Source organism: Dendropsophus ebraccatus, chromosome 3 (assembly GCF_027789765.1).
Source record: "Dendropsophus ebraccatus isolate aDenEbr1 chromosome 3, aDenEbr1.pat, whole genome shotgun sequence".
NCBI classification, from domain to species: Eukaryota; Metazoa; Chordata; class Amphibia; order Anura; family Hylidae; genus Dendropsophus; species Dendropsophus ebraccatus.
In genome coordinates, this window is record NC_091456.1 from 177,693,800 (window position 1) to 177,718,936 (window position 25,137).

At 42.4% G+C, this 25,137-nt stretch overlaps 1 protein-coding gene across 5 annotated transcripts in view; it reads right to left on the reverse strand.

Moving 5' to 3' along the window:
• The window catches only part of CTIF (cap binding complex dependent translation initiation factor), a 147,016-nt gene that overhangs the window by 73,878 nt on the left and 48,001 nt on the right, over positions 1–25,137 (reverse strand). For all 5 annotated transcript variants that reach the window (XM_069963210.1, XM_069963212.1, XM_069963211.1 and 2 more), the window contains one exon: positions 4,586–4,662. In XM_069963210.1, coding sequence (XP_069819311.1) covers positions 4,586–4,662 — 77 coding nt within the window. The remainder of the gene's footprint in view (positions 1–4,585; positions 4,663–25,137) is intronic.

The window sequence follows — 25,137 nt, forward strand, 5'->3', positions numbered from 1 at the left end:
GCGGGCCGGGAGGAGGCAGGCCAGGCGGGCAGAGTGGGTGCTCCAGGAGCAAGGGGAACGCCCCAAATGCTCAGAACACGCTAATTAGCATATCAGTTATTAGCAGAGAACTTCACTATACAGGACCGCACAGAAATATGACTTACAGCCCTGAAATCCTGAGATAAATAGCAGCTGGCTCATATCAGCAGGTTCACTGGCCCGCTTTAAGGACCTACACAGTGCTATAGCAGAATAGAGATCCTCAAAGTTATTATTAAAAGTGTCTGGGAAAAGAAGAAAAGAGAGATGGCACAGTGCTGCAGGACCAGCATGCACCAGGCCTGGAGGAGCGAGGAGCGTGCTCCATAGACACATCCATCCTTACAATGTATTTATACGGCTCTTACATGTTCCACAGCGTCCTGTATAATTTGGGGAAGGAAATGAAAAACAGACCATTTTCCGTGGTTTTAAGTATATAATTTCTATAAAGCTTTCCATGAAGATTTGCAGGCCCTGGCGGGGGACAGGGGTGACACGGGACGGGGGTACATGTCATGTACCAGGGACAAAAGATGCACACAATGTCATAGGGCTGTAGTACGAAGGAGAGCTTTAAGGGGTAAAAAATTGCCAGAAATTTGTAATTTTCTTCTATTAAAAAAAATCAAGTCTTCTAGTACTTATCAGCTGCTGTATGTCCTGTATGAAGTGGTGTATTCTTTCCAGTCTGGAGAGCAGGGGATTTGCTACTGTTCTGGACAGTTCCTGACATGGACAGAGGTGGCAGCAAAGAGCACTGAGTTAGACTTGAAAGAATACACCACTTCCTGCAGGACATACAGCAGCTGATAAGTACTGAAAGACTTTTTTAAATAGAAGTAAATTTACAAATCTATATAACTTTCTGACAGAAGAAAAAACGGATTCCTTCAGCTCATTTAAAATTCATCACTTTATTGTAGTAAAAAGTAACCGACGCATTTCGAGACAGACTGGCTCTTATTCATGGTATCTGAACCTAGGTTAGTGGGAAATTAACATCCATCTTTGCATCACCTCTCTGACATCAGCTGATTTGAAAATCAGATTTTCCCTGGAGTACCCCTTTAAGATGAGATCACCATTGTTCCCAGTAACACATCCAAGGATCTCCCCCCCCCCCTCTTCCTTTATCGACTTCAGGCAAAAATGAAGCTTTCTACCATTTTGGTGTAGTAGTCAATGACGGTTGCACTCTCGTGACTGAATGGTCTGTGCTGAAGAATGCAGGAATGCCCCCCAGGTCCTAACAATAGTGGCTCACCACTGAAGGAAGGACCTCGGGCCGGGCGGCATAGCGCATGCCCACACCCCGGACCTGTTTTGTGTCAGGCCGACGCATCTGCTTGGAAAAATCTTTGGCGCCCGTCCAAATCATGTGCGGAGAAGAATGGCTTTAAATGAGCGGCCTTTAATCACGAGAGGGAATAAAACCAGTTACGAGCACAAATTTGACATATAAAGAAGAAAAAGTTCCTCTTTATGGGAAGGAGACAGATCTGGGGTAATTGGGAGCATGTGTGCCGACATAAAGGATGTACAGTCCTGGTGCGGCCCGTGCTCACCGCCGGCCGACCGAAAAACGAAACCCGGACAGATCTGCAAGAAGAAGAATCTTTCATCCAAAACATAATTATTTGTTTTTGAGCTGAAAAGAAGAAAAAAAAAAGTCCAAAAACAAACCGTGCAGATTGAATTGTGGTTTATTTCATGTAAATTTAGCCCAAAGCCAGATCATGTCACACTGGAAAACTGAACAGCAGGCGGATGGAGGCGCTGGGAGAGGTATCCATTACTTATGTCCTTACATAGCACCAACATATACCACAGTGTTGTCAGTCGCTGTACCCAGGAGCTAGCAATCTATTCTTCCCATATCACATATTGAGCAGATGCCATGCTAGCACAGGGAACGCCACCCTTTTTTTCCCCATATTCCCTACCATCTCTCGCGCTGGTGGACCTGTCCTGTTCAGCATTACACAGACAACATTCAAAGGGGATACTCCGGTGAAAATGTTTTTCTTTCAAATCAGCTGGTTTCAGAAAGTTATATAGATTTGTAATTTACTGCTATTCTCAAGTCTTCCAGTACTTATCAGCTGCTGAATGTCCTGCAAGAAGTGGTGTATTCTTTCCAGTCTGACACAGTGCTCTCTGCTGCCACCTCTGGCCATGTCAGGAACTGTCCAGAGCAGTAGCAAATCCCCATAGAAAACCTCTTCTGCTCTGGACAGTTCCTGACATGGACAGAGGTGGCAGCAGAGTGCACTGTGTCAGACTGGAGAGAATACACCACTCCCTGCAGGACATACAGCAGCTGATAAGTACTGGAAGACTTGAGATTTTTAAACAGAGGTAAATTACAAATCTATATAAACTTTCTGACCAGATGATTTAAAAGAAAAAATGCTGGAGTTGCCCTTTAAGTTGCCAAAATTACTCCTTACCCCAGAAAAGCAGATCTAAAAAGTCTTGGTCAGTAGGTCTCACTTTTCTGCTCTCCATTGCCTGTTGGCAGCATTCTGTCTCTAGTAGTATAGAAACCAAACCAGAAAAAAAAATGATAGTGGGTGGGGCTTAGCTAGTGCTATGTGCAGAAAAGACTCAGACTGAACCCATTTAAAGGGGTATTCTAGCGAAAAGCTGTATATATAACTTTAAAGCATATTGCAATCACCTATCTGCCCCCCTTCCCTATCTCCCCCCCCCCTCAATCCCCCACCAGGAAGTGAAGTAAACTCATTCTTACCTAATGACTGTTGACCCCAGGCTGTGGTCTGTGGCAGCCATTGTGTGACAATGACATCATCAAGAGGGAAACTGGTATAAGCCCTGATAAGCCAGCCTCTCTTTGTCAGATGACACAGGTTTCTCAGCTCTGATTGGCTGAATAAACTGTAAGCCATCAAACAGTTTTACAGAGTCAGACATCACAGGAGATAAAGTGCATTATGGGAAAGCCCAAACCAGGAAGTGAAGAAAAAAATGAAGACACCAACTGGAGCTTCAGGGACCTGCAAACAGCGGGAAATTCAAACAGAGACAGACTCAGGAGGGATGGTAAGTGTAAAAACTATGTTTGATTGATTGTTGTTTTTTTTTTTTTATCAGCCAGGATTGATTTTTATTACATTTTATTTAAAATAAAATAAATAAAAATTGATCAGTTATGTCTCATCTACACAAATATGGTAATAAAAAGTAGAGATCATGGCTCAAAAAATGACACCCCATACAGCCCTGTAGGTGAAAAAATAGAAACGCTATAAGAGTCAAAAAAAGGGCCATTGTAATAATATCCATTTGCAATTTTTTTTTCTACTGTTAATAAAAATAGTAAAACATTAGAAAAGCTATATAAACTGAATATCGCTGTATTCAGACCAACTTATAGAATAAAGATAAAATGTCAGTTTTACTGTAAAGTGCATTACGTAAGCACGGACTCCCCACAATTTGCAGAATTGTATTTTTTTTCCCCAATTTCACCCCATAAATGATATTTTGGGGGTTCCATCATACATGGTATGGTAGATCAAAAGGTGCCTGAAAAGATGGAAAAAAACAAGCCCTCACATGTCCCTGTAGGTGGAAAAATAAAAGATTTGTAGCTCTTAGAAGATGAGGAGGAAAATACGAAAACGCTAAAATGAAAATGGTCACTTTGGGCCCTGTCCTTAAAGTGACACTGTCACCCCCTTTGTGCATTCTGACATCTCTACACAGGTGTAAAGCGCAAATTTTGCGTTTTTCATACCTTATTTCGTTTCATATGTCATGGTGTTTCAAGTAAAAAGTGTCCTTTTATCAACTGCAGATTGTATTAAGTGGGCGTGGCCTCGCAGCATTAGCACCACTTAGCTCCGCCCACAACGGCACCGTTGGCCCTGGCCCCTTGACGCCTATTGGTTGGCCAACGTAAAGGGGGTGGGGTCTAGACCTTTCGGCCAGCCTGTTCCAATGGCTGCCGAGGGGCGGGGCCAACTGTGCTGTTGTGGGCGTGGCTAAGTGGTGCTAATGCCGTGAGGCCATGCCCACTTAACACAATCTGCAGTTGATAAAAGATGACTTACTTGAACAAGCCCCATGACATATGATATAAAATAAGGTATGAAAACCGCTAAATTTACCCTTTACACCTGTGTAGAGATGTCAGAATGCACGAAGGAGGTGACAGTGTCACTTTAAGGGGTTAGATACTTGTGTTCTTACTATGTACACAGTGCTGCCTCCTGAATGTAATTCCTATATAGTCATTCCACTGATGTCATCATGCTGCAGTTTCTTAGATTTCTGCCCACACAGCACCTTTCACTGTATGAATAATGTGGGATAACGTTATAAAGTAAAGATCTTTGTTAAATCAAGTATGCGAATGCAAGAGACATAAATAACTGGTACCGTCATCATATATTGCAACCACTTCATGTTACTTATCACCTGTTTTTTCATTCTTCTTCCATCCTTTTATGCACACATATGTAAGAGACGATGCTCATCCTGAGCCTCCTGTTTCTGAACTCTAAACATTATACATTATAAGTAACTGGGCTCTTACCTTCGATCGTTTCTTTTCCTTCTGAATAATTTTTTGGTGTGTGCTATCTCTGCTTCATGGGGTTGCGGGTTATATCCCTGGGGGATTAAAAAAAAAACAAAGAGAAAAAGGTGATGATTCCTCTATGGTAAAGCACTGCTGACAAATATCACTGAGCCTCTCATAAAAATCTCATTGTGTTAGTGGAGATCCAGCTGGTGTATGGTGACTTACAGGCAATGCTCTATGGGAAAACAGTATGCAAATGAGCTCTTCTTTAGGGTAGCTTCACACATACCGTATCACTGCGTTTTTAACGGTGCGTTTTTGGTGCGATTTTTACATGCGAGTTTTGATTTTCACATGAATCCTTTTCACCCTTAAAGGGAACCTGTCACCCCCCGTGCCGGGGTGACAGACTCCCGACCCCCCGCTACAGCCCTCTATACTCACCTGATCCCGCTTCTGGATCCGGTCGGGTCACGGAGATCTCAGCCGCTGCAGCCCGGCGCGTGGCTGAGAGATGAGTCCAACGCTCATAGAGAATGACAGGCGAGTCCAGCGCTACGTCATTCTCTATGAGCGTTGGACTCATCTCTCAGCGCACGCGCCGGGCTGCAGCGGCTGATATCTCCGTGACCCGACCGGATCCAGAAGCGGGACCCGGCGGGATCAGGAGAGTATAGGGGGCTATAGCGGGGGGTCAGGAGCCTGTCACCCCGGAACGGGGGGTGACAGGTTCCCTTTAAAGGGAAGAAAACAGACTCTCTGGTGCCTCTATTGGTAGCTATGATTTTGCACTCAAATATAGCATTGCCTATAAGACTCCATTCACCATCTGGATCACCTCAGAAGACTCAAAAAGCTGAATGAAAAGCTCTTTATAAAAGGAGTGTTTCTACCAAGAACAACTGAGTACAATGATGCAAAAGCAAAGGCAGAATGTATCTACGTCAACCAGAATGAGGATGAATACCGTGGCACCAAATGAACCTTTTACGGCAGGGAGAATACAGCACTAAGAGCCTGGCGCGTTAGCCTTGTTTCTATAGTTATCCCTGTACGAGTTCAGGTTTTGTATGACAGTCATATGCGCTATACAATCCTACGTCCCTCAAGGTCTCTGCAATATAGTTCCATTGTAAGTGTTATATTGTTACCCTCCTACACAATCACAAAGCAGCATAGGAATGTCATGGGTAGCATTGTTCTATTTATGAACAGTTCCTGTTGCACAGAACCGGCGTCATACAGAACAGGTAAAGATTGCCACCTCTTTTAGAAGAAAGTTTCTAAAAAAAAAAAAAAAAAAAAAAAGTATGGCTTTAGGGAACCGTTAAGGGGTCTCTAGCAATGCCAGAATACCAGTTCCACATAGTATTGTGTTATAGGATGGAGTCCTGGGGGCGTGGCTACCACCCCACCTAGCACCAATCCAGCCTGCCCCCGGGCTGGCCCCCTTCATTGATAATCATTATAGGGAGCAGACCGGCTGGAGGCGGTAGCCACGCTCCCAGTGCTCCTAATTGCTTACTGGGCACAACTAACAGCATGTGAACGGTGCTGAGGATGAAGGTAAAAAACATGCCTTCCTCCTCAGTGCCCACTAGGGAGCTGTCAGCAGATTAGATTTGTCTTTTTTTTTTTATTTTAAATTTTTTATTTATTGGCCACACATCTCCCTGTGTAAACAGGAAATGTGTGGATGATAGCAAAGGAAAACTGAAAGTACAAATATGCATATATCCATGCTGTCAGTTTCCAGATCACCAGGAGTGCATACTTACCTTCTGCTTTGCTTGTGACCAGACATCCCGCTCTCCTCTCACGCCCTCTGGCTCTCCGGTTCTCTGGCCACTGCCTCCTTCAGAATGATTAGCAGCTGGAGAATGCAGTGGCCTGAAGATACAGCAGTGGCCGGGGGACGGGAGAGAGAGGGATTAGAAATACCGAATCACAAGCAGCAAAGAAGGTAAGTATGCACTGGTAGTGATCTGGAAACGGACAGCACATATATATGCATATCTGTCCTGTCAGTTTCCTTGGTCGTTCAATTTGCTGTGCCATGTAAGGGCACTGCAAAAGAGCGCAAATACTGATCAGTACTCGTTTGCGTCCTTGCACGGCCCCATGTCGTGTAAAAGGACCAATCTTAGCTTCAGCCATATGGAGTATAACATTGATAGGAAGGAGGCAGCCACACCAAAGATCAAAACAGCTAATGTGTCACTATGGGGGAGTTGGCAGATGATTTTAACTATTGGGTCAACATGTAATGAGAACACAACGGGGAAGAACAAACATTACATTCTGGAAAAATGCTAAAAAAATAAAAATAAAAATTGGGTTCTTAAAGAAACAGCCATGGCTCCTGGCTCCTTTAGAAGAGTGAATGAGTCTCTGGGCGAGTTTTCGTTTCGCTCTCTAACGTTACAAGCACGTTGCGTCCTGACCTTTTCACCCTCAGCCCCAATTGCAAAATCCTATTTGGTTTTTTTTCTTCCCCTCCCTCTGGAGATGTTCCGAGCTAATGAAAAAGCAATTATGGGGAAGACTTTCTAGCCGAGCTCAATGTTTTACAGATCATCCGGTGATACAAAAGAACCGTCAAATGAAGAAAAGCAACACTTACGACATGAAAGCGTCTGCTTCTACTTACAACAAAGGCCCTTGGATGGGGTACAGAAACAGCTCATTAAAGAGACTCACTGCACACTCGGCCTCCCAGTCCCATATTCTCATTTCTTGAACAATATTTTTCCCACAAACATACAGAAATTTCTCTACCATTAAAAGAAAGAAAAAAAAAAAAAAAAAAAAAGGCCCCTTAAAAAATTTAAATGAGGTGCCTTAGAGGGGTTTTCCAGTCTAGAAAACCCAGTTTCATGTACCCTGACACAGGATTATAAATTAAAGGGAATAGCACCAGATGCTGAAATATTTTCTTTTCTATTTTCTGCTAAAAAAAAAAATAAATTATTAAATAATTATTAATTATTATTTTTTTTTAATTGAGTTAATTTTTTTTTTTTTCAAATCAGCTGGTTTCAAAAAGTTATATTGATTTGTAAATTACTTCTATTGAAAAATATACAATCTTCTACTACTTATCAGTTACTGTATGTCCTGCAGGAAGTGATGTATTCTTTCCAGTCTGACACTGTGCTCTCTGCTGCCACCTCTGTCCATGTCAAGAACTGTCCAGAGCAGTAGAAAATCCCCATAGAAAACCTCCCCAGCTCTGTACAGTTCCTGACATGGACAAAGATGGCTGGAAAGAATACACCCCTTTCTGCAGGACATGCACTAGCTGATAAGTACTGGAAGACTGGACATTTTTTAACAGAAGTAAATTACAAATCTATATAACTTTCTGAAACCAATTGATTTAAAAGAAAAAGATTTTCCCTGGAGTACCCATTTAAACAACAGATAAAGGGAAGGTGTCATCAGAAAAATAACAGAGGGAACAAAGAGCATCTCTATCCTGTCCTAGATTATACAGATAACCCTCTGATTTGATTGAATACTGTGTACTGCTTTGTGTCACCTGTGGTGGCGCTGCAGAGAAGCTGAATACAGATTTCCCCAAAGATTGCAGCTGATCACTGATCATTGCTTCTAACAAACCAGGAGTCCCCCTTTAACTAGCAAATTCCTTCAAACCTCTCTCTTTCTTGGTAAAGTCAATATGGCAGGAAATACTCCTCCTAATATTGTCAACCAGATTTTTGTATGGACAGTTATCAAGGCCTATGGTGAGCGGTGAGCCAAAGCTTTGACTATCCAGGTATGATGGGAATTGTAGTTTTACAACAGATCAGGGGCCAAAAAGAAGAGGAAGAGGAGGAGGAGGAGGTGATGTGACTTTTTTTTCACCCCTGGATGCCGGGGGATGAAGTATCTGTGAGCAGCCTGGAGCGGCGTGCTGTATGAGAGCCAGGGGGCTTATCTCATTCATTGTACATTGCCAAGGTGCTTAGTGATGGGCAGAAATCCTTGAATTAACCTCTACAGAGGAGGCCCAAACAATGATAGGAAGTGAACTTGTAAAAGATTTCCTTCCCAGCCTATGCCAGATAATAAATGTGTTCACTGGGATTCGCTCCGGCACATTCCAAGTACTGCAAATACTCCAAACTGTACCGCACTAACCCTGTAAATGTGCGCTAGCCTCCCACCGCCAGACTGAAGGGGATCATTCAAAAAACTACCCCCACTGTTTTAGTCAATGTCTGTATTCCCGATACAAGAACAAATCGGGATCGTTTTCCTCTGATCTCTGCACTGTGCTGCTCCTCGGTTACTCCTCCTGGTAATGTATGAATAAACTAACAAATGGGTGTTACCATTTTGTTTTTGACAACGGGGTGTGTCCCTAAAAATTGGATAGACATAGCAATAATTGGACATTGTCAGAATATGTAGGGTCACACCACTTGATAAATGGAATAGTAGCAACTGTCATTTAACGTATTAAAGGAGAACCCCAGCCACAACAATACATTTGGTGCAGGCAGAGGGATTCAGGAATAAAGAATAGATACTTACCTGTACCTGTGCCTCTGCAGTGCCGCATCACCACTCCTCTGACAGCCGCTGGACTTCATGTTCTCCTGGCTTTCTGCTATGTCCAACAAGGGGAGTAACGCGCCTCAGTCACTGACTGACTGACTGACTGAGAGGGCATCCCTAAGCCAGGGTCGTGACGTTGCAGGACTAGAAATTTAACAAGGCCCAGGAGTGGGGGGGGACAGGGACAGGTAAGTATACATTTTTTATAATGTTTCCGCACACCCCTGCCTGCACTGAATATTTTTTTTTTTTAGCTGGACTTCTTATAGAATTCCAGGATAATCCTCAGTGACATTTTTTTCTAATTTTTAATTTTACTGTCTATAGTATAAAAAAAATTGTGCAATCTTGCAGTTTTCAGTCTGGACAACATAAAGCTGAGACCTCTCATTTGGTCTGCGATAAGGAGGAGAGTGCTGGAAAGTGATCTATACAATATTACAGCAAAAAGTGACACCAGTAGAGAGGAAAACATGGGCGAAGCTCACAGCTCAGCCTCTCCCTTCCCTGTAGAATGGCCTATGCACAGGTCACAGAGCATGCCTACAAATGTGTCCCATAGAAAGTATAGGGCCTGAAGCTGTTCATTGCGTCTACGACCAGGAAGTTTGCTGTAAAGCATATTATTATAGGGAAGTAATCAGCACAGATTGTGCTGATATGGTTCTCAGCAGTATAGTATAGATCTACTGTGCAGCTCGCACAGCATACCACCCGCGGCTGTAGCTGTAGCTTTACAAAGGGGAAAAAGAGGTTTTATCCTGCTGCATGAGACTGGGAGAGAGGGGGAACCGCCCAGGACTAGCCACCGCTCTCTGCCTGTCAGTGTGCAGTGCGGAGATGACTGACAGGCAGAGAGGCCACTAATATAAATAAAGTCCAAGGGTATACAGGGCCAGTGTAGTGTTGTGTTTTCCTCTCGTTTTTTGGTACACAGTAGTAAATAAGAGGGGGACCCCCTCATTTATCCCCACTATCTACTAGTCAGAGTAGAGACTGGCTACTAAGATAATCTGGACGCCCCTGTGTGTATGTGCACCATCAATGAGCACATGTGGTGGCGCTGTACTGTGGCCAGGCTTTGCAGTAGCTCGTAGATGATGATTGCTGGGGTTTCCAATAACAGAACCTGGGTGACAAGAGCAATAATGGCCACATTATATTATATTATATATATATATACATATACATACACACACACACAACTATAGTGTTTTCCCGAAAATAAGACACCCCACCTACTCTACCCTCTAACCTAAAGTAAGGCACACCCTACTCTACACTAGAGCACCCCCTGAAAGTAAGCCACCCCCCCCCAGGACTCACCTAATCCCTTTGTGGACCTCCGAATCCATTACCTGGTCCATAGCCCCCACGTCCTCTGTGCGACCCGACGCCAAACGTCACACCGCCGCACTCCTGACCCGCCGCTGACTGTGAGTGTTCTGGGGAGAAGTCTTATTTCTCCCACCTGCCCCCCTCCCTCGGCCAGGGCGAGAGAAATAAGACATCCCCAGAAAATAAGATATAGTGCCTGTCTTGGCGGGTTAAAAAATATAAGGCACTGTCTTATTTTCGATGAAACACGGTAGCTTTTCCACAAGCAAAATGGGTTAATAGACAGTGAAAACTCATAAAGTCTGTATCTATAGTGGATGACATCATTGTGACCGATTGCTTATTCAGGCAAAACTAATATTGTGAATAGCAACAAATGAGCGAAAATCAAAAGTCAATTATAACAATTAAAAAAAAAAAAAAAGACTCCAGGCACATGGTGTTTCTCATAAACTCCATAAGGAGAGGAATCCGCATGGAGAAATACATACAGTGAGTCACGTTTCCGAAACCTGGCAATAGAAAGCTGAAAGATCTGAGTAATTGAGGAAGTTCAACTGTGATTGTATTCGCTCCAGCTGCATATACATTAACTCTTAGGGCCACAGCTGGAGCCGCTGCCAAGCTTCTCCATGGTAGGGAAGAGCCGCGCTATTCCAGCTGCTGTCTAGTAATCTTCTCATAAGACGGACACGCGGCAACATCCAGATTGTTATGTGTAATTCCACAATCTGTGCGTAAAGTAGAATCTGGATGTAAAATATCATCCAAGTGCACACACGGCACATATATGTAGGTATATGTATGTGTATAATTTGATTGAAAAATATAACCTCGGTATTCATCACCAACAAAACACAAATGTTTTAACAAAGTTTTATTAAAGGGAAACTCCAGTGATTTTTTTTCTTTAAAGTCAACTGGTGTCAGAAATCTCTATATAAAAATCTCATGTCTTCCAGTATCAGCTGCTGTATGTCCTGCAGGAAGAGGTGTATTCTTTCCAGTGTGACACAGTGCTCTCTGCTGCCACCTCTGGCCATGTCAGGAACTGTCCAGAGCAGTAGAAAATCCCTATAGAAAACATCTCCTGTTTTGGACATTTCCTGAAAGACTCTGGCACTCCTCGCCCCTTTTCATGAATAATCAATGCTGCCCGGCCTCCTGCTCGCTCAGCTGTCAGCCAGCGTCTCTGGATTGCAGATCAGTCCTCTATAGGTAGTTTACGTCTAAAAGAAACACTCAGATATAGTTGAATCTCTGTGCCCGAATGTAACTCACCTGTCTAGAGATCGCCAGCAGCTCATTCTTTGGTTCAAATCCCTGTTGAGATTGAGTGGGTGGCTGTCATTTAACGCAAATAATTGCCATTGTTTTCACATAATGGCCGTTATTTACCATTAAATGACGGCCACCCACTCAATCTCAACAGTGTGTGAACATAGCCTTTTCAATTCACTTCTGGTTTTGATTGCAAAATACTGACCAAAAATACTGTGTGTGAACATAGCCTTAAAAATGATACAATAATGAGAAGAAGAAAAAATAAATAAATGAAGAGTTATATTTCATTTACATCAGGGGATTTGAACCCAAAAACAAGCTGCTGGCAGTTCTCTAAACAGGCGAGTTACCCCTAGACCACAGCTCCAACACATTTGAGCTCATAGATACAACTATATCTGAGTGTTTCTTTAAGACATAACCTGTCTACAGAGGACTGATCTGCAATCAGAGACACTGGCTGATAGCTGAGCGAGCAGGAGGCCGGGCAGCATTGATTATTCATGAAGAAGAGGGAGGAGGAAGGAGTGGTGAGGTGTGCCAGAGTGCGGCACAAAAAACTCCTGTTTGACTCTTCATTACGGTAGGAGAAATGAGATTGTACATAATCCACTGCACTGACAAATTACTGAAAGTCACCATGCTCACTAGGGGACTGCCAGCTACAGCACACTGTCTCCACCTCAGGTAGGGCCCAGGTGCTGACAGATTCGCTTTCAGTGTGTCACTGCCTACGTCTGCCGGCTGGCTCTCATTGGGTGATGGCGTGGTAACATGGGCGGGTATGAGAGAAGGACTGCATCACAGGGGATGACGAGGGAGACCGGTAGTAGGGGAGTAAGAATCAGGAACTGCACAGAATGCCCATGGAGTTACCAGGATAGCACCAGAATTCTCTTTTAAAGGGGAACTAGCAGCAGGTTAGACAAATCTGCTAATATGGTGATATGTCTCTTATCTTCCTCCTCGCCGCCGTTCAGGTGCAGCTAGTCGCTTACTCTATAGTCCGGTAAGGCTATTAGGAGATCTGCCCGCCCCAATAGCGCCAATCCACCCCTGGCAATGGCCCCTTTCTAATGATAATCAATAGAGCAGGGCGGTCGGGTAGGGCTAGAACATCGATATCGGGGGCAGGGCTCCTCATGGTCTTAGCAGACCGTGCAGCAAACACCTAACTGCACCGGAAAAGTGCAGAGGATGAAAATAAGAGACATATCTTCCTCCTCGGCGTCTCCTGCACAATAAGGACATATCATCAGATCAGATTTTTCTAACTTGCTGATAGTTCCCCTTTAAGCACTGCATGTAGGGGTCATTTCAAACTGAACACAGTGCAATACGTCCGAGCACACATAGTGTGACAGATAGCCGCACAATTTTTAATCATGAAGGCAGATAAGCCCCTGGGGCCCTGCATTCCTGACGCACAAATTCTGAGAAAAAGTCATGGAATAAGTTACATATCACCTTTTCCAATGTAACTGAAATATAAAAATATGCTACAATCCAGCCTGAGAACGTTGGCACACATTTTACATAACCCGGAGGAGGATTTGCCTGGGAGACCAAATGTGCCTTCTTCATAGGGCAGGCAATGTGGGGGAGCCCTGCCTTCAAGCCTGTATATTATGCCTTCTGAGCACTTTTTTTTTTTTTTTTATTTGGCACCAAATTTATCAAAATATAAAATTTTGCTAAATTTGGTGCAAAAAAACCCTCACACACACTCAAAGTTTTTAATTTCATGGGACGTCTCCTTTAAATTAGACATGGAACTGAATTGTAAAACAGTGTTAAAGTGTCACTGTCGTGTACAGGCGATTTAAAAAAAAAAACTTAATTGGTTTTATTATTAGGCAAATATGCCATTATCTGCATTCAAAAATCCTTTCCCCAGGTCCCCCCCCCCTTCCTCTCTCTCATTCACTGCTCATTATCAGGAAATCTTGACTATTTTACATCAGTTGAGCCCTGTATAACCTATGGAGAGGGGAGGAGGGAGATTAGGGCAGCAGAGAACAAAGGATTACACAGCGGGAACTATGTGAAAGCCAGTATTCAGTGGTCAGAGAGGTCAGTGCTGACTGTCAGAGGAGATAGCCCAGTGATGTAGCTGTAAATTAACTCTTTGTTGTCCTGTTTTGGTGCCTCATCTCCCTCCACTCCTCCCCTCTCCATAGAAAACCATGAGCTTAAAACTGCTTTTTCATGATAAATCGCATGATGCATTTTTAGGCTAATAAAACCCAAATACAACGTTTCTTAAAATCGCCTGTACTAAAAAAAAATTTTTAAATCTGCAAAAAAAATTAAATTTAAGTACTGGAAGACTGGAGATTTTTTTAAATAGAAGCAAAATACAAATCTATATAAGTTTGTGACACAAGCTGATTTCAAAGAAAAAAACAACAACATTTAACTGGAGTTCCCCTTTAAACAAAGTCAGATAACATAAGGGGGCCCCAATAGGCCCTTTGGCATTTTTGGAGGGCTCAGCACCTGTCACTGAGCAGTGCAGCACTGTAACTGAGTGAACTCTCTGACACAAGAGGCCTGAACAGCGGCCTGACAATGGAAGGAAGAGGGTGGACAAGGGAGTTTTACACTGCTGACCCCAGTATTGTTCCCAGTCCTGCAGCCAGCTTCCTCGCCACGCGCTCTCTCTCCAGCTAGAAGTCACACCGTGTCACATCGGCGGTGTACAGCCGGGAGAGCCGAGAGTCATTCATAAATACCTGCGGCTCATCACGTACGCGGCCTCTCTGCTACAAGGAAGAATAACAAAGCTCATTTTTTATGTCTTTATTAATTGTTCCAAAAAGTAAAGCTTCAGGAGAGATCTAAGGTGGCCAGAAATTCCAGACGTCTGAGACAAAGCGAAGAAATGGAGGCGGACACAAAAGGGCAAACAGACTTCATCCATTTGTTTCATAGGCACAAAAAAATTCCACATTTACAGTAACTGCTAGATGCCAGATAATAACAGACACATATAGGTCTGATCAAAAGAAAAAAACTCCCTATAAAGGCAACTTATATGGGTCATATACAGCCAAGGGGTGTAGCATTATTATAGTTATATTCTTGTATATAGAGAGCAATATTATAGTAGTTATATTCTTGTATATAGGGGGCAGTATTATAGTAGTTATATTCTTGTATATAGGAGCAGTATTATAGTAGTTATATTCTTGTATATAGGGGCAGTATTATAGTAGTTATATTCTTGTATATAGGAGGCAGTATTATAGTAATTATATTATTGTATATAGGAGCAGTATTATAGTAGTTATATTCTTGTATATAGTGGCAGTATTATAGTAGTTATATTCTTGTATATAGTGAGCAGTATTATAGTAGTTATATTCTTGTATATAGGGGACAGTATTATAGTAGTTATATTCTTGTATATAGGGGACAGTATTATAGTAGTTATATTCTTGTATATAGGGGACAGTATTATAGTAGTTATATTCTTGTACATAGGAGCAGTATTATAGTAGTTATATTCTTGTATATAGGGAGCAGTATTATAGTAGTTATATTCTTGTATATAGGAGCAGTATTATAGTAGTTATATTCTTGTATATAGGGGACAGTATTATAGTTATATTATTGTACACGGGGGCAGTATTATAGTAGTTATATTCTTGTATATAGGAGCAGTATTATAGTAGTTATATTCTTGTATATAGGAGCAGTATTATAGTAGTTATATTCTTGTATATAGAAGTATTATAGTAGTTATATTCTTGTACATAGGAGCAGTATTATAGTAGTTATATTCTTGTACATAGGAGCAGTATTATAGTAGTTATAGTCTTGTATATAGGAGCAGTATTATAGTAGTTATATTTTTGTATATAGAAGCAGTATTATAGTAGTTATACTCTTGTACATAGAAGGCAGTATTATAGTTATATTATTGTACACAGGGGGCAGTATTATAGACCAAATAATTTTGTACACTCTCAGATCTAAATGAAATTGTCAGTGGGGTATTGTAAAGTTAGCTAGCCCTGTGACAGCTATTTAGTGACGGCCACTGGCATACTTTGCAGATCGTACCCTGACCCTAAGAGGTTAATAAGTAATCTAGCATAAAGCAAGAAACAGTCTATTTGGAGTTCCATGAGAGTAACCTGCTCTCACATTCACTAGGTCACGTTCTATATTGAACCCTTTACCTGGCGGCGGCAGACAGGAAGCTGGCGGTGTAAAGAAATCCTAGTCTCTTACATTGTGACTATTAATAAACCAGAGAGGAAATGCTGAAAGGGGACTGCTAGGACTTTCCTAGCAATGGCAGGCACTCTCAAGAGGCAGGAAATGCTCCGCTGCATTATTTCCTCTGGCCAGCCAGGATTGTTTGATTGAACTGAAAAAAAATAAAGGTTTCTCAGGATAGATAAAACTCTGGATTTATTTCCCATAGACACAAACATAGAGGGGAGGAGGGACGGGGGTCTGCGGGCGCCACGGACAATGGGAAGCATAAAGAATCTGGTAGATATGGAGCTCCCTTGTCACCGAGGACGACCGCGGAAAAGTCTGGGAAAAAGAAACAATAACACACATTAAGGAGCCTTGTTTTCTTGAATGGAGTCAGAATTAAATTCTTAATGGGGAAGTATTTTGCAACTTAAAAGTGGAGAAGTCATCTTGGCGCGCAGGAAGGAGGCGTCGTGTAGAATGTACCATTATTACTCAGAGACAGATCAAATCAGACGGTACTGATAACCCGTGCCAAGGACAAAACATGTGACACGCATCCTGCTAATGTTCACTAACGTATATTGTCCATGAGGAGCAGCATTATAGTAGTTATATTCTTGTATATAGGAGCAGCATTATAGTAGTTATATTCTTGTATATAGGAGCAGTATAATAGTAGTTATATTCTTGTATATGGGAGGCAGTATTATAGTAGTTATATTCTTGTATATAGGGAGCAGTATTATAGTAGTTATATTCTTGTATATAGGAGCAGTATAATAGTAGTTATATTCTTGTATATAGGAGCAGTATTATAGTAGTTATATTCTTGTATATAGGATCAGTATTATAGTAGTTATATTCTTGTATATAGGGGGCAGTAGTATAGTAGTTATATTCTTGTATATAGGAGCAGTATTATAGTAGTTATATTCTTGTATATAGGGAGCAGTATTATAGTAGTTATATTCTTGTATATAGGAGCAGTATTATAGTAGTTATATTCTTGTATATAGGAGCAGTATTATAGTAGTTATATTCTTGTATATAGGAGCAGTATTATAGTAGTTATATTCTTGTATATAGGAGCAGTATTATAGTAGTTATCCAGTCCAAAAAAGAAGAGCTAGCACTCACCGTTTGCTGAAAAACATTATCCAGTTTATTCGGGGTTCAGTACAGCATGGATCACGGGGAGGGAGGTGGAAGCAGGTGCGTCAAGGCGACAGACTGTTTCATTTGCGCTTGCAAGTTTCGTCAGGCCCACGGATTATAGTAGTTATATTCTTGTATATATGGGACAGCATTATAGTAGTTATATTCTTGTATATAGGAGGCAGTATTATAGTAGTTATATTCTTGTATATAGGGAGCAGTATTATAGTAGTTATATTCTTGTATATAGGAGCAGTGTTATAGTAGTTATATTCTTGTATATAGGAGCAGTATTATAGTAGTGATATTCTTGTATATAGAGGAGCAGTATTATAGTAGTTATATTCTTGTATATGGGAGGCAGTATTATAGTAGTTATATTCTTGTATATAGGGAGCAGTATTATAGTAGTTATATTCTTGTATATAGGGGGCAGTATTATAGAAGTTATATTCCTGTATATAGGGAGCAGTATTATAGTAGTTATATTCCTGTATATAGGGAGCAGTATTATAGTAGTTATATTCTTGTATATAGGGGGCAGTATTATAGAAGTTATATTCTTGTATATAGGAGCAGTATTATAGTAGTTATATAGTGGAGACGGAGCGGCTGGCACTACTATCTGCACAATCAGTCTGCGATGCAACGGACAGGCAAGCTCTAAACTGGATAGAATATACGGCTAGTGGAGGTGTCCAATGCCAAAGCAAACAGTCCAACTTGAATTAGGTAGAAAAATTGAGGCGGTCACTCACCACGTTAGATGCCGAGGATACTTTATTCATCCAGGAATGAACATAGCAGGGAAGGGGGAAGGTGGAGGAGCGGGTGCAATCAGACAAACGTTTTCGCGGACTTCCGCTTCGTCAGGTCTGGCTACGTCACACAGGTGAGGGTGTGTTTTATAGATAATGTGATACAAGTGAAAATAGTATAAAAATACTACAAAAACATTATTGTAAGAACACATTAAAAACAAGCTGAAGCAAACATATTAGAATAGTAGGGCATTCAAGTCGTTTCTCTCATTAAGACCGGAGACGCACGTAGCGTCCAATCGGATAATCCATCTGGTCTCACATTTTAGCAGCAATTTCAACCAGTCCCCGCCGCTGCCGGGAGGGTTAACCCTTTCTAAGCCTATCACCTTTAAACATCTCGCATCATTAGCATGATCATTGCGTATGTGGTTGATAAGGCGGGGAACCCCTTTGCCCGATCGTAGCGAGTAGAGATGCTCTTTAAACCTTGTCCACAAAGCCCTCTTAGTTTTCCCTATATAGTACTTGTGACAGGGGCAGATGATGGCATATACTACGCGAGTAGTTTTGCAAGTAATGAACTGTTTTATAAAACATTCTACCCCTCCTAAAACAATATAGGCTTGTGTAAGTAGCTGGGGGCAGTAATGACACTGCCCGCAGCGTCTATTACCCGAGGGTAGAGATTTAGTAAGTATACATTAAAGTTAGCAACATGAGCTATACTTCCCTACGTACACCTAAACACAAACACACCAGACAACAAAATAATGAGCAGAGAAGATTCACCTTTTCATTACAAAATTCCCCCTTAAATGAGACTATTAAAAATATCATCAGAAAACATTGGCACATTTTAGAACAGGATGAGGATATTAAAATCGCTGCCCTTAATAAACCACTGTTCACATTCAAGAGGAGCAAAACCATAGGAGACACATTAGCCTCGGGCAGGATTGACCACACTCAATCATGGCTAACTAAATCTCTACCCTCGGGTAATAGACGCTGCGGGCAGTGCCACTACTGCCCCCAGCTACTTACACAAGCCTATATTGTTTTAGGAGGGGTAGAATGTTTTATAAAACAGTTCATTACTTGCAAAACTACTCACGTAGTATATGCCATCATCTGCCCCTGTCACAAGTACTATATAGGGAAAACTAAGAGGGCTTTGTGGACAAGGTTTAAAGAGCATCTCTACTCGCTACGATCGGGCAAAGGGGTTCCCCGCCTTATCAACCACATACGCAATGATCATGCTAATGATGCGAGATGTTTAAAGGTGATAGGCTTAGAAAGGGTTAACCCTCCCGGCAGCGGCGGGGACTGGTTGAAATTGCTGCTAAAATGTGAGACCAGATGGATTATCCGATTGGACGCTACGGGCGTCACCGGTCTTAATGAGAGAAACGACTTGAATGCCCTACTATTCTAATACGTTTGCTTCGGCTTGTTTTTAATGTGTTCTTACAATAATGTTTTTGTAGTATTTTTATACTATTTTCACTTGTATCACATTATCTATAAAACACACCCTCACCTGTGTGACGTAGCCAGACCTGACGAAGCGGAAGTCCGCGAAAACGTTTGTCTGATTGCACCCGCTCCTCCCCCTTCCCTGCTATGTTCATTCCTGGATGAATAAAGTATCCTCGGCATCTAACGTGGTGAGTGACCGCCTCAATTTTTCTACCTAATTCATTATAGTAGTTATATTCTTGGATATAGAGGAGCAGTATTATAGTATGTGTGTCAGATACCTGCACGAGGTACATGGGGCAGTGTGGCTTGATCAATTCACATACAGAATTCTGATGTTTTTTATGCAGCCGAGAGGTACTAGTATCAGCCATAGGTGGGAGGTGCAGCACTCTGTTTCTTCCCTGAACTGTATTATAGTAGTTATATTCTTGTATATAGGAGCAGTATTATAGTAGTTATATTCCTGTATATAGGAGCAGTATTATAGTAGTTATATTCTTGTATATAGGAGCAGTATTATAGTAGTTATATTCTTGTATATAGGAGCAGTATTATAGTAGTTATATTCTTGTATATAGGAGCAGTATTATAGTAGTTATATTCTTGTATATAACGACAGTATTATAGTAGTTATATTCTTGTATATAGGAGCAGTATTATAGTAGTTATATTCTTGTATATAGGGAGCAGTATTATAGTAGTAATACACGAACTGGAGAGAATGGAACGGCTGCACATCCCATCTATGGCTGATACTAATGCCGCCAGGCCTATATTAAAAATCAACACCAGAGTGTCTGTATATGAATTGATCAAGCCATATTGCCCCGTGTACCACCGCGCAGGTCCTCTGGTCCACACGGGTCCCTACGCTAACTCCACACCGTGTCGGTCAGCGACCGCCAACCCCGCAAAGCGTGCACGTGCAGGGAAGGGAGGCCATGGAACGGCCCTGCAACCCCAATGTCACAGGACCAGACCCAAAAAGCCCCACCAAAACCCAGCCAGCACCACCGGCGGGGAAGGCTGCCCCCAAACGACACAAGTATGGATATGGTATTACACTTACCATTGCTGCTCTCACAGAATGGGGAAGACATAGGGTCCAGACATGTGAGCACAGACATATCCTGCTAAATTTGGTCATGTGGGTCTTATAAAGGAGTGCTAGCTGTTCAGAGAGGGAGAATTGCAAAACACGAACTGGAGAGAATGGAACGGCTGCACATCCCATCTATGGCTGATACTAATGCCGCCAGGCCTATATTAAAAATCAACACCAGAGTGTCTGTATATGAATTGATCAAACCATATTGCCCCGTGTACCACCGCGCAGGTCCTCTGGTCCACACGGGTCCCTACGCTAACTCCACACCGTGTCGGTCAGCGACCGCCAACCCCGCAAAGCGTGCACGTGCAGGGAAGGGAGGCCATGGAACGGCCCTGCAACCCCAATGTCACAGGACCAGACCCAAAAAGCCCCACCAAAACCCAGCCAGCACCACCGGCGGGGAAGGCTGCCCCCAAACGACACAAGTATGGATATGGTATTACACTTACCATTGCTGCTCTCACAGAATGGGGAAGACATAGGGTCCAGACATGTGAGCACAGACATATCCTGCTAAATTTGGTCATGTGGGTCTTATAAAGGAGTGCTAGCTGTTCAGAGAGGGAGAATTGCAAAACACGAACTGGAGAGAATGGAACGGCTGCACATCCCATCTATGGCTGATACTAATGCCGCCAGGCCTATATTAAAAATCAACACCAGAGTGTCTGTATATGAATTGATCAAACCATATTGCCCCGTGTACCACCGCGCAGGTCCTCTGGTCCACACGGGTCCCTACGCTAACTCCACACCGTGTCGGTCAGCGACCGCCAACCCCGCAAAGCGTGCACGTGCAGGGAAGGGAGGCCATGGAACGGCCCTGCAACCCCAATGTCACAGGACCAGACCCAAAAAGCCCCACCAAAACCCAGCCAGCACCACCGGCGGGGAAGGCTGCCCCCAAACGACACAAGTATGGATATGGTATTACACTTACCATTGCTGCTCTCACAGAATGGGGAAGACATAGGGTCCAGACATGTGAGCACAGACATATCCTGCTAAATTTGGTCATGTGGGTCTTATAAAGGAGTGCTAGCTGTTCAGAGAGGGAGAATTGCAAAACACGAACTGGAGAGAATGGAACGGCTGCACATCCCATCTATGGCTGATACTAATGCCGCCAGGCCTATATTAAAAATCAACACCAGATTTCTTGTATATAGGAGCAGTATTATAGTAGTTATATTCTTGTATATAGGAGCAGTATTATAGTAGTTATATTCTTGTATATAGGAGCAGTATTATAGTAGTTATATTCTTGTATATAACGACAGTATTATAGTAGTTATATTCTTGTATATAGGAGCAGTATTATAGTAGTTATATTCTTGTATATAGGGAGCAGTATTATAGTAGTAATATTCTTGTATATAGGAGCAGTATTATATTAGTAATATTCTTGTATATAGGAGCAGTATTATAGTAGTTATATTCTTGTATATAGGAGCAGTATTATAGTACTTATATTCCTGTATATAGGGAGCAGTATTATAGTAGTTATATTCCTGTATATAGGGAGCAGTGTTATAGTAGTTATATATTTTTTAAAAAATTTTTAAGAACATAAATTTAAGAAATCCTCCCACCACCACAAGGAAAGAATAAAACATGACAGATGATGCACTATTTTGGGGGAATAAAGTGGTGACAAATTTTGTTTCTGATCCTTTCTCATACAGTTCCTTCTCACCACGCTCCAGTGTCATGTAGGTTGATGTGCTGGACTGTAATGAAGCCTTGAGTAAACATCTTGCTCACTTTAGCTTCTTTAGAGGTTAGGAGAAGTGTTTCCTGTCTACAGATATATTGAACACACAATATGTGTCAATCAAGGGTCACTTCCACTGCTGCCCACCAAGAAGATTTAAGAGCTGCATCTAAAAGAGGTAGCAGAGGCGCTGACATCACGAGGAGGAACAGCAACAAGGCGGCATATGCTGTGCGTCTAAACCCAAACGACTAGGGATCGTATTACTATTGGCATCTAAAATTTTCTGGATCATCAAAGTTAAGTAAAGTCTTGGAACATTTTCTGTTATATCCTGCTCTACCCAATGTAATAGAAAGGATTGAAGGAGGCTTTCTGGACTGTGATATAAGGGCCCGTATAGACTAGGGGGGGGGGGGGTGAAAGTCAACTATACTATGTATAGCAGGGGGTAGGGAACCTTGGCCTTTCACTGTCCAGGCATTATGAGAGTTGTAGTTTTGCAACCGCTGGAGAGCCAAGGTTACCTACCCCTGATCTATAGTATCTATATTTCAGCAGTTAATTCTGGAGAGAAAAGTAGCAGACATGTTGGATGTTAACTGTCTAATCCTGAGTTGTAATACCAGTGATAACCATGAAGGAATATATGGCGCTGATGCACCCCACTTATTAGATATTGATGGTCTAACCCACTGGTTAATAACCTGTAACTCTCCAACTATGGCAAAACCACAACTCCTATCGTGCCCTGACTGGAGATCGGAGCTGTAGTTTTTCTGCGGCCTATACTTGACCTATACCAAGGATAGTCAGTCATGGAAAGGATGTCCAGGCATGATGGGAATTGTGGTTCTGCAACAGCTGGAGGGCAGTAGGTTCATCATCACCGCTTTGGTCTATAGGGCCGCAGGCCATATGCTGCTGCTCGTACAACCCACACAGCTTTCCAGTGAATGTCTAGGTTATTGTGACTCCAGTAAAAAAGAAGTGGAATCACCGCATCCGGCGTAAAGTTACTGGACGTCTCTCTCCGATCACTGGAGGGAAACACACAGCGCTTCTAACGTCTTACATTTTCCTGGGCTCACTCCTCAGACCTCTTCAAGGGGTCATCTTAGGTCTGTAATGTTGATCTTACCACAGGAGGCTGAATGAACCTTCACCAAACAGTCTCGCAGTCTTCAAGGAATACATCCGGAATATTTACCTTTCAGCTCAGTTACTTTCTTTTTTTTTAAAATTACGATTCCCTTTTATTTTTAACTCTTTACCCACTGAATACAAGGATCACTCAAACATTACGCAGAGAAATCAAGGCTCCAAATAGTTACATGTCAGCCCTCCTTCCCATCATTCCCTGGAAATACTATAGTCACCTTTTCCTTAGTTATATTTGTTCCTGGGAAAGCTGAGTGACACTAATGTGCTTCCTATTAGGGGGCTGTCTGGACTGTGATATAAAGGCCCCTATATACATAAGGGGGGAAAAGTTAACTACACTTTCTATAGCAGGAGTAGGGAACCTTGGTCTCCAGCTGTTGCAAAACTACAACTCCCATCATGCCTGGACAGCCAAAGCTAAAGCTCCTCGTTCCCCACTCACTGTCGCCGCTATTACACACATCGGCAGCGAGCGGGTAAGTACAGGGGGGCCACGGGGAGCTGCTCGGTTGATCGTAAGATCGTCTGGGCAGCCCATAGCAGATGGCAGCGGTCTGGACAGCCCATAGCAGATGGCAGCAGTCTGGACAGCCCATAGCAGATGGCAGCAGATCGTTGCTGTATAAGTCGTTTGTCTTTCAACATGTTGAAAGACAAAACGACTGCAACAATCAGCCGACATCGTTCATGTCGGCTGATCGTTACCTTCTATTACACAAGACGTTTATCGGCCAAATACGGCCGGTAATCGCTTTGTGTAATAGGGCCTTAAGAGGTTCTTTTTCTTCTATATACAATCTATATTCCTACATCTGTTCCTGGGAAAGCTGGGTGACAACCGATGTGCTTCCTATTACAGACAGTAGCCATCTTTCCAGGTGCAAGGAACAGGAGGCATGTCAGTCGTTTACTAAGGGAACTGGAAAAGGATGATAAGCGGCCATTTTTGTTACCCAGCTTTCCCAGAAAAAGAAAAAAAAAGTTTAAAAAAAACTTTTCCTTATATCTTCTGATGTTATGTATATTAAAGGATTTAAATGGTTAACGCTATAAGTTATCTATGTACAGGACAGCGGATGATTGATTAATCCTTGTCCCCTGAGTGAAGGGAATAGTACTGAGCACGCTCAGCCACGGCTTCATTCACAGTCAAGTTCAACCCCATAAACAGTAAAGGGGGCGGTGGTCTAGCAGGCACAGGGGACGACTGGCCTCCGTTCTTGTCAATATTTGGGGGTCCCTCCCACTGATCAGCTAAGGGCCCTATTCCACCGGACGATTATAGTTTGCATAATCGTTACCGATTAACGATCTCAAATGACCGCTATTGCGAAAGACCTGAAAACGTTCACTCATTTCCATGGAACGATAATCGTTACTTATGATCGTAATTGCGATAGTTTTTCTCCGCTATTTATTCGCTATTGCGTTCCTATCTACTGCGAACGACGTCTTATTCAATGCAAACGATTTGCGAACGAGCATCGATAAAAATAGGTCCAGGTCTTATAAAGCGATCAACGATTTCTCGTTCGGTCGTTAATAGTTAACTGCATTTCAACCGAACGATTATCGTTTAGATTCGAACGATTTAACGATAATCTGAACGATAATCGTCCGTTGGAATAGGGACCTTAGTTATCACCTATCCTGTGGAACTCAGAATAACCGCTTTAAGGTGAAACAAGATGGATCAGGTGATCATTTATACAGACAATCATCTATATATCTTTTCTTTATACCAATATGCTTCCCATTACAGTCTGCT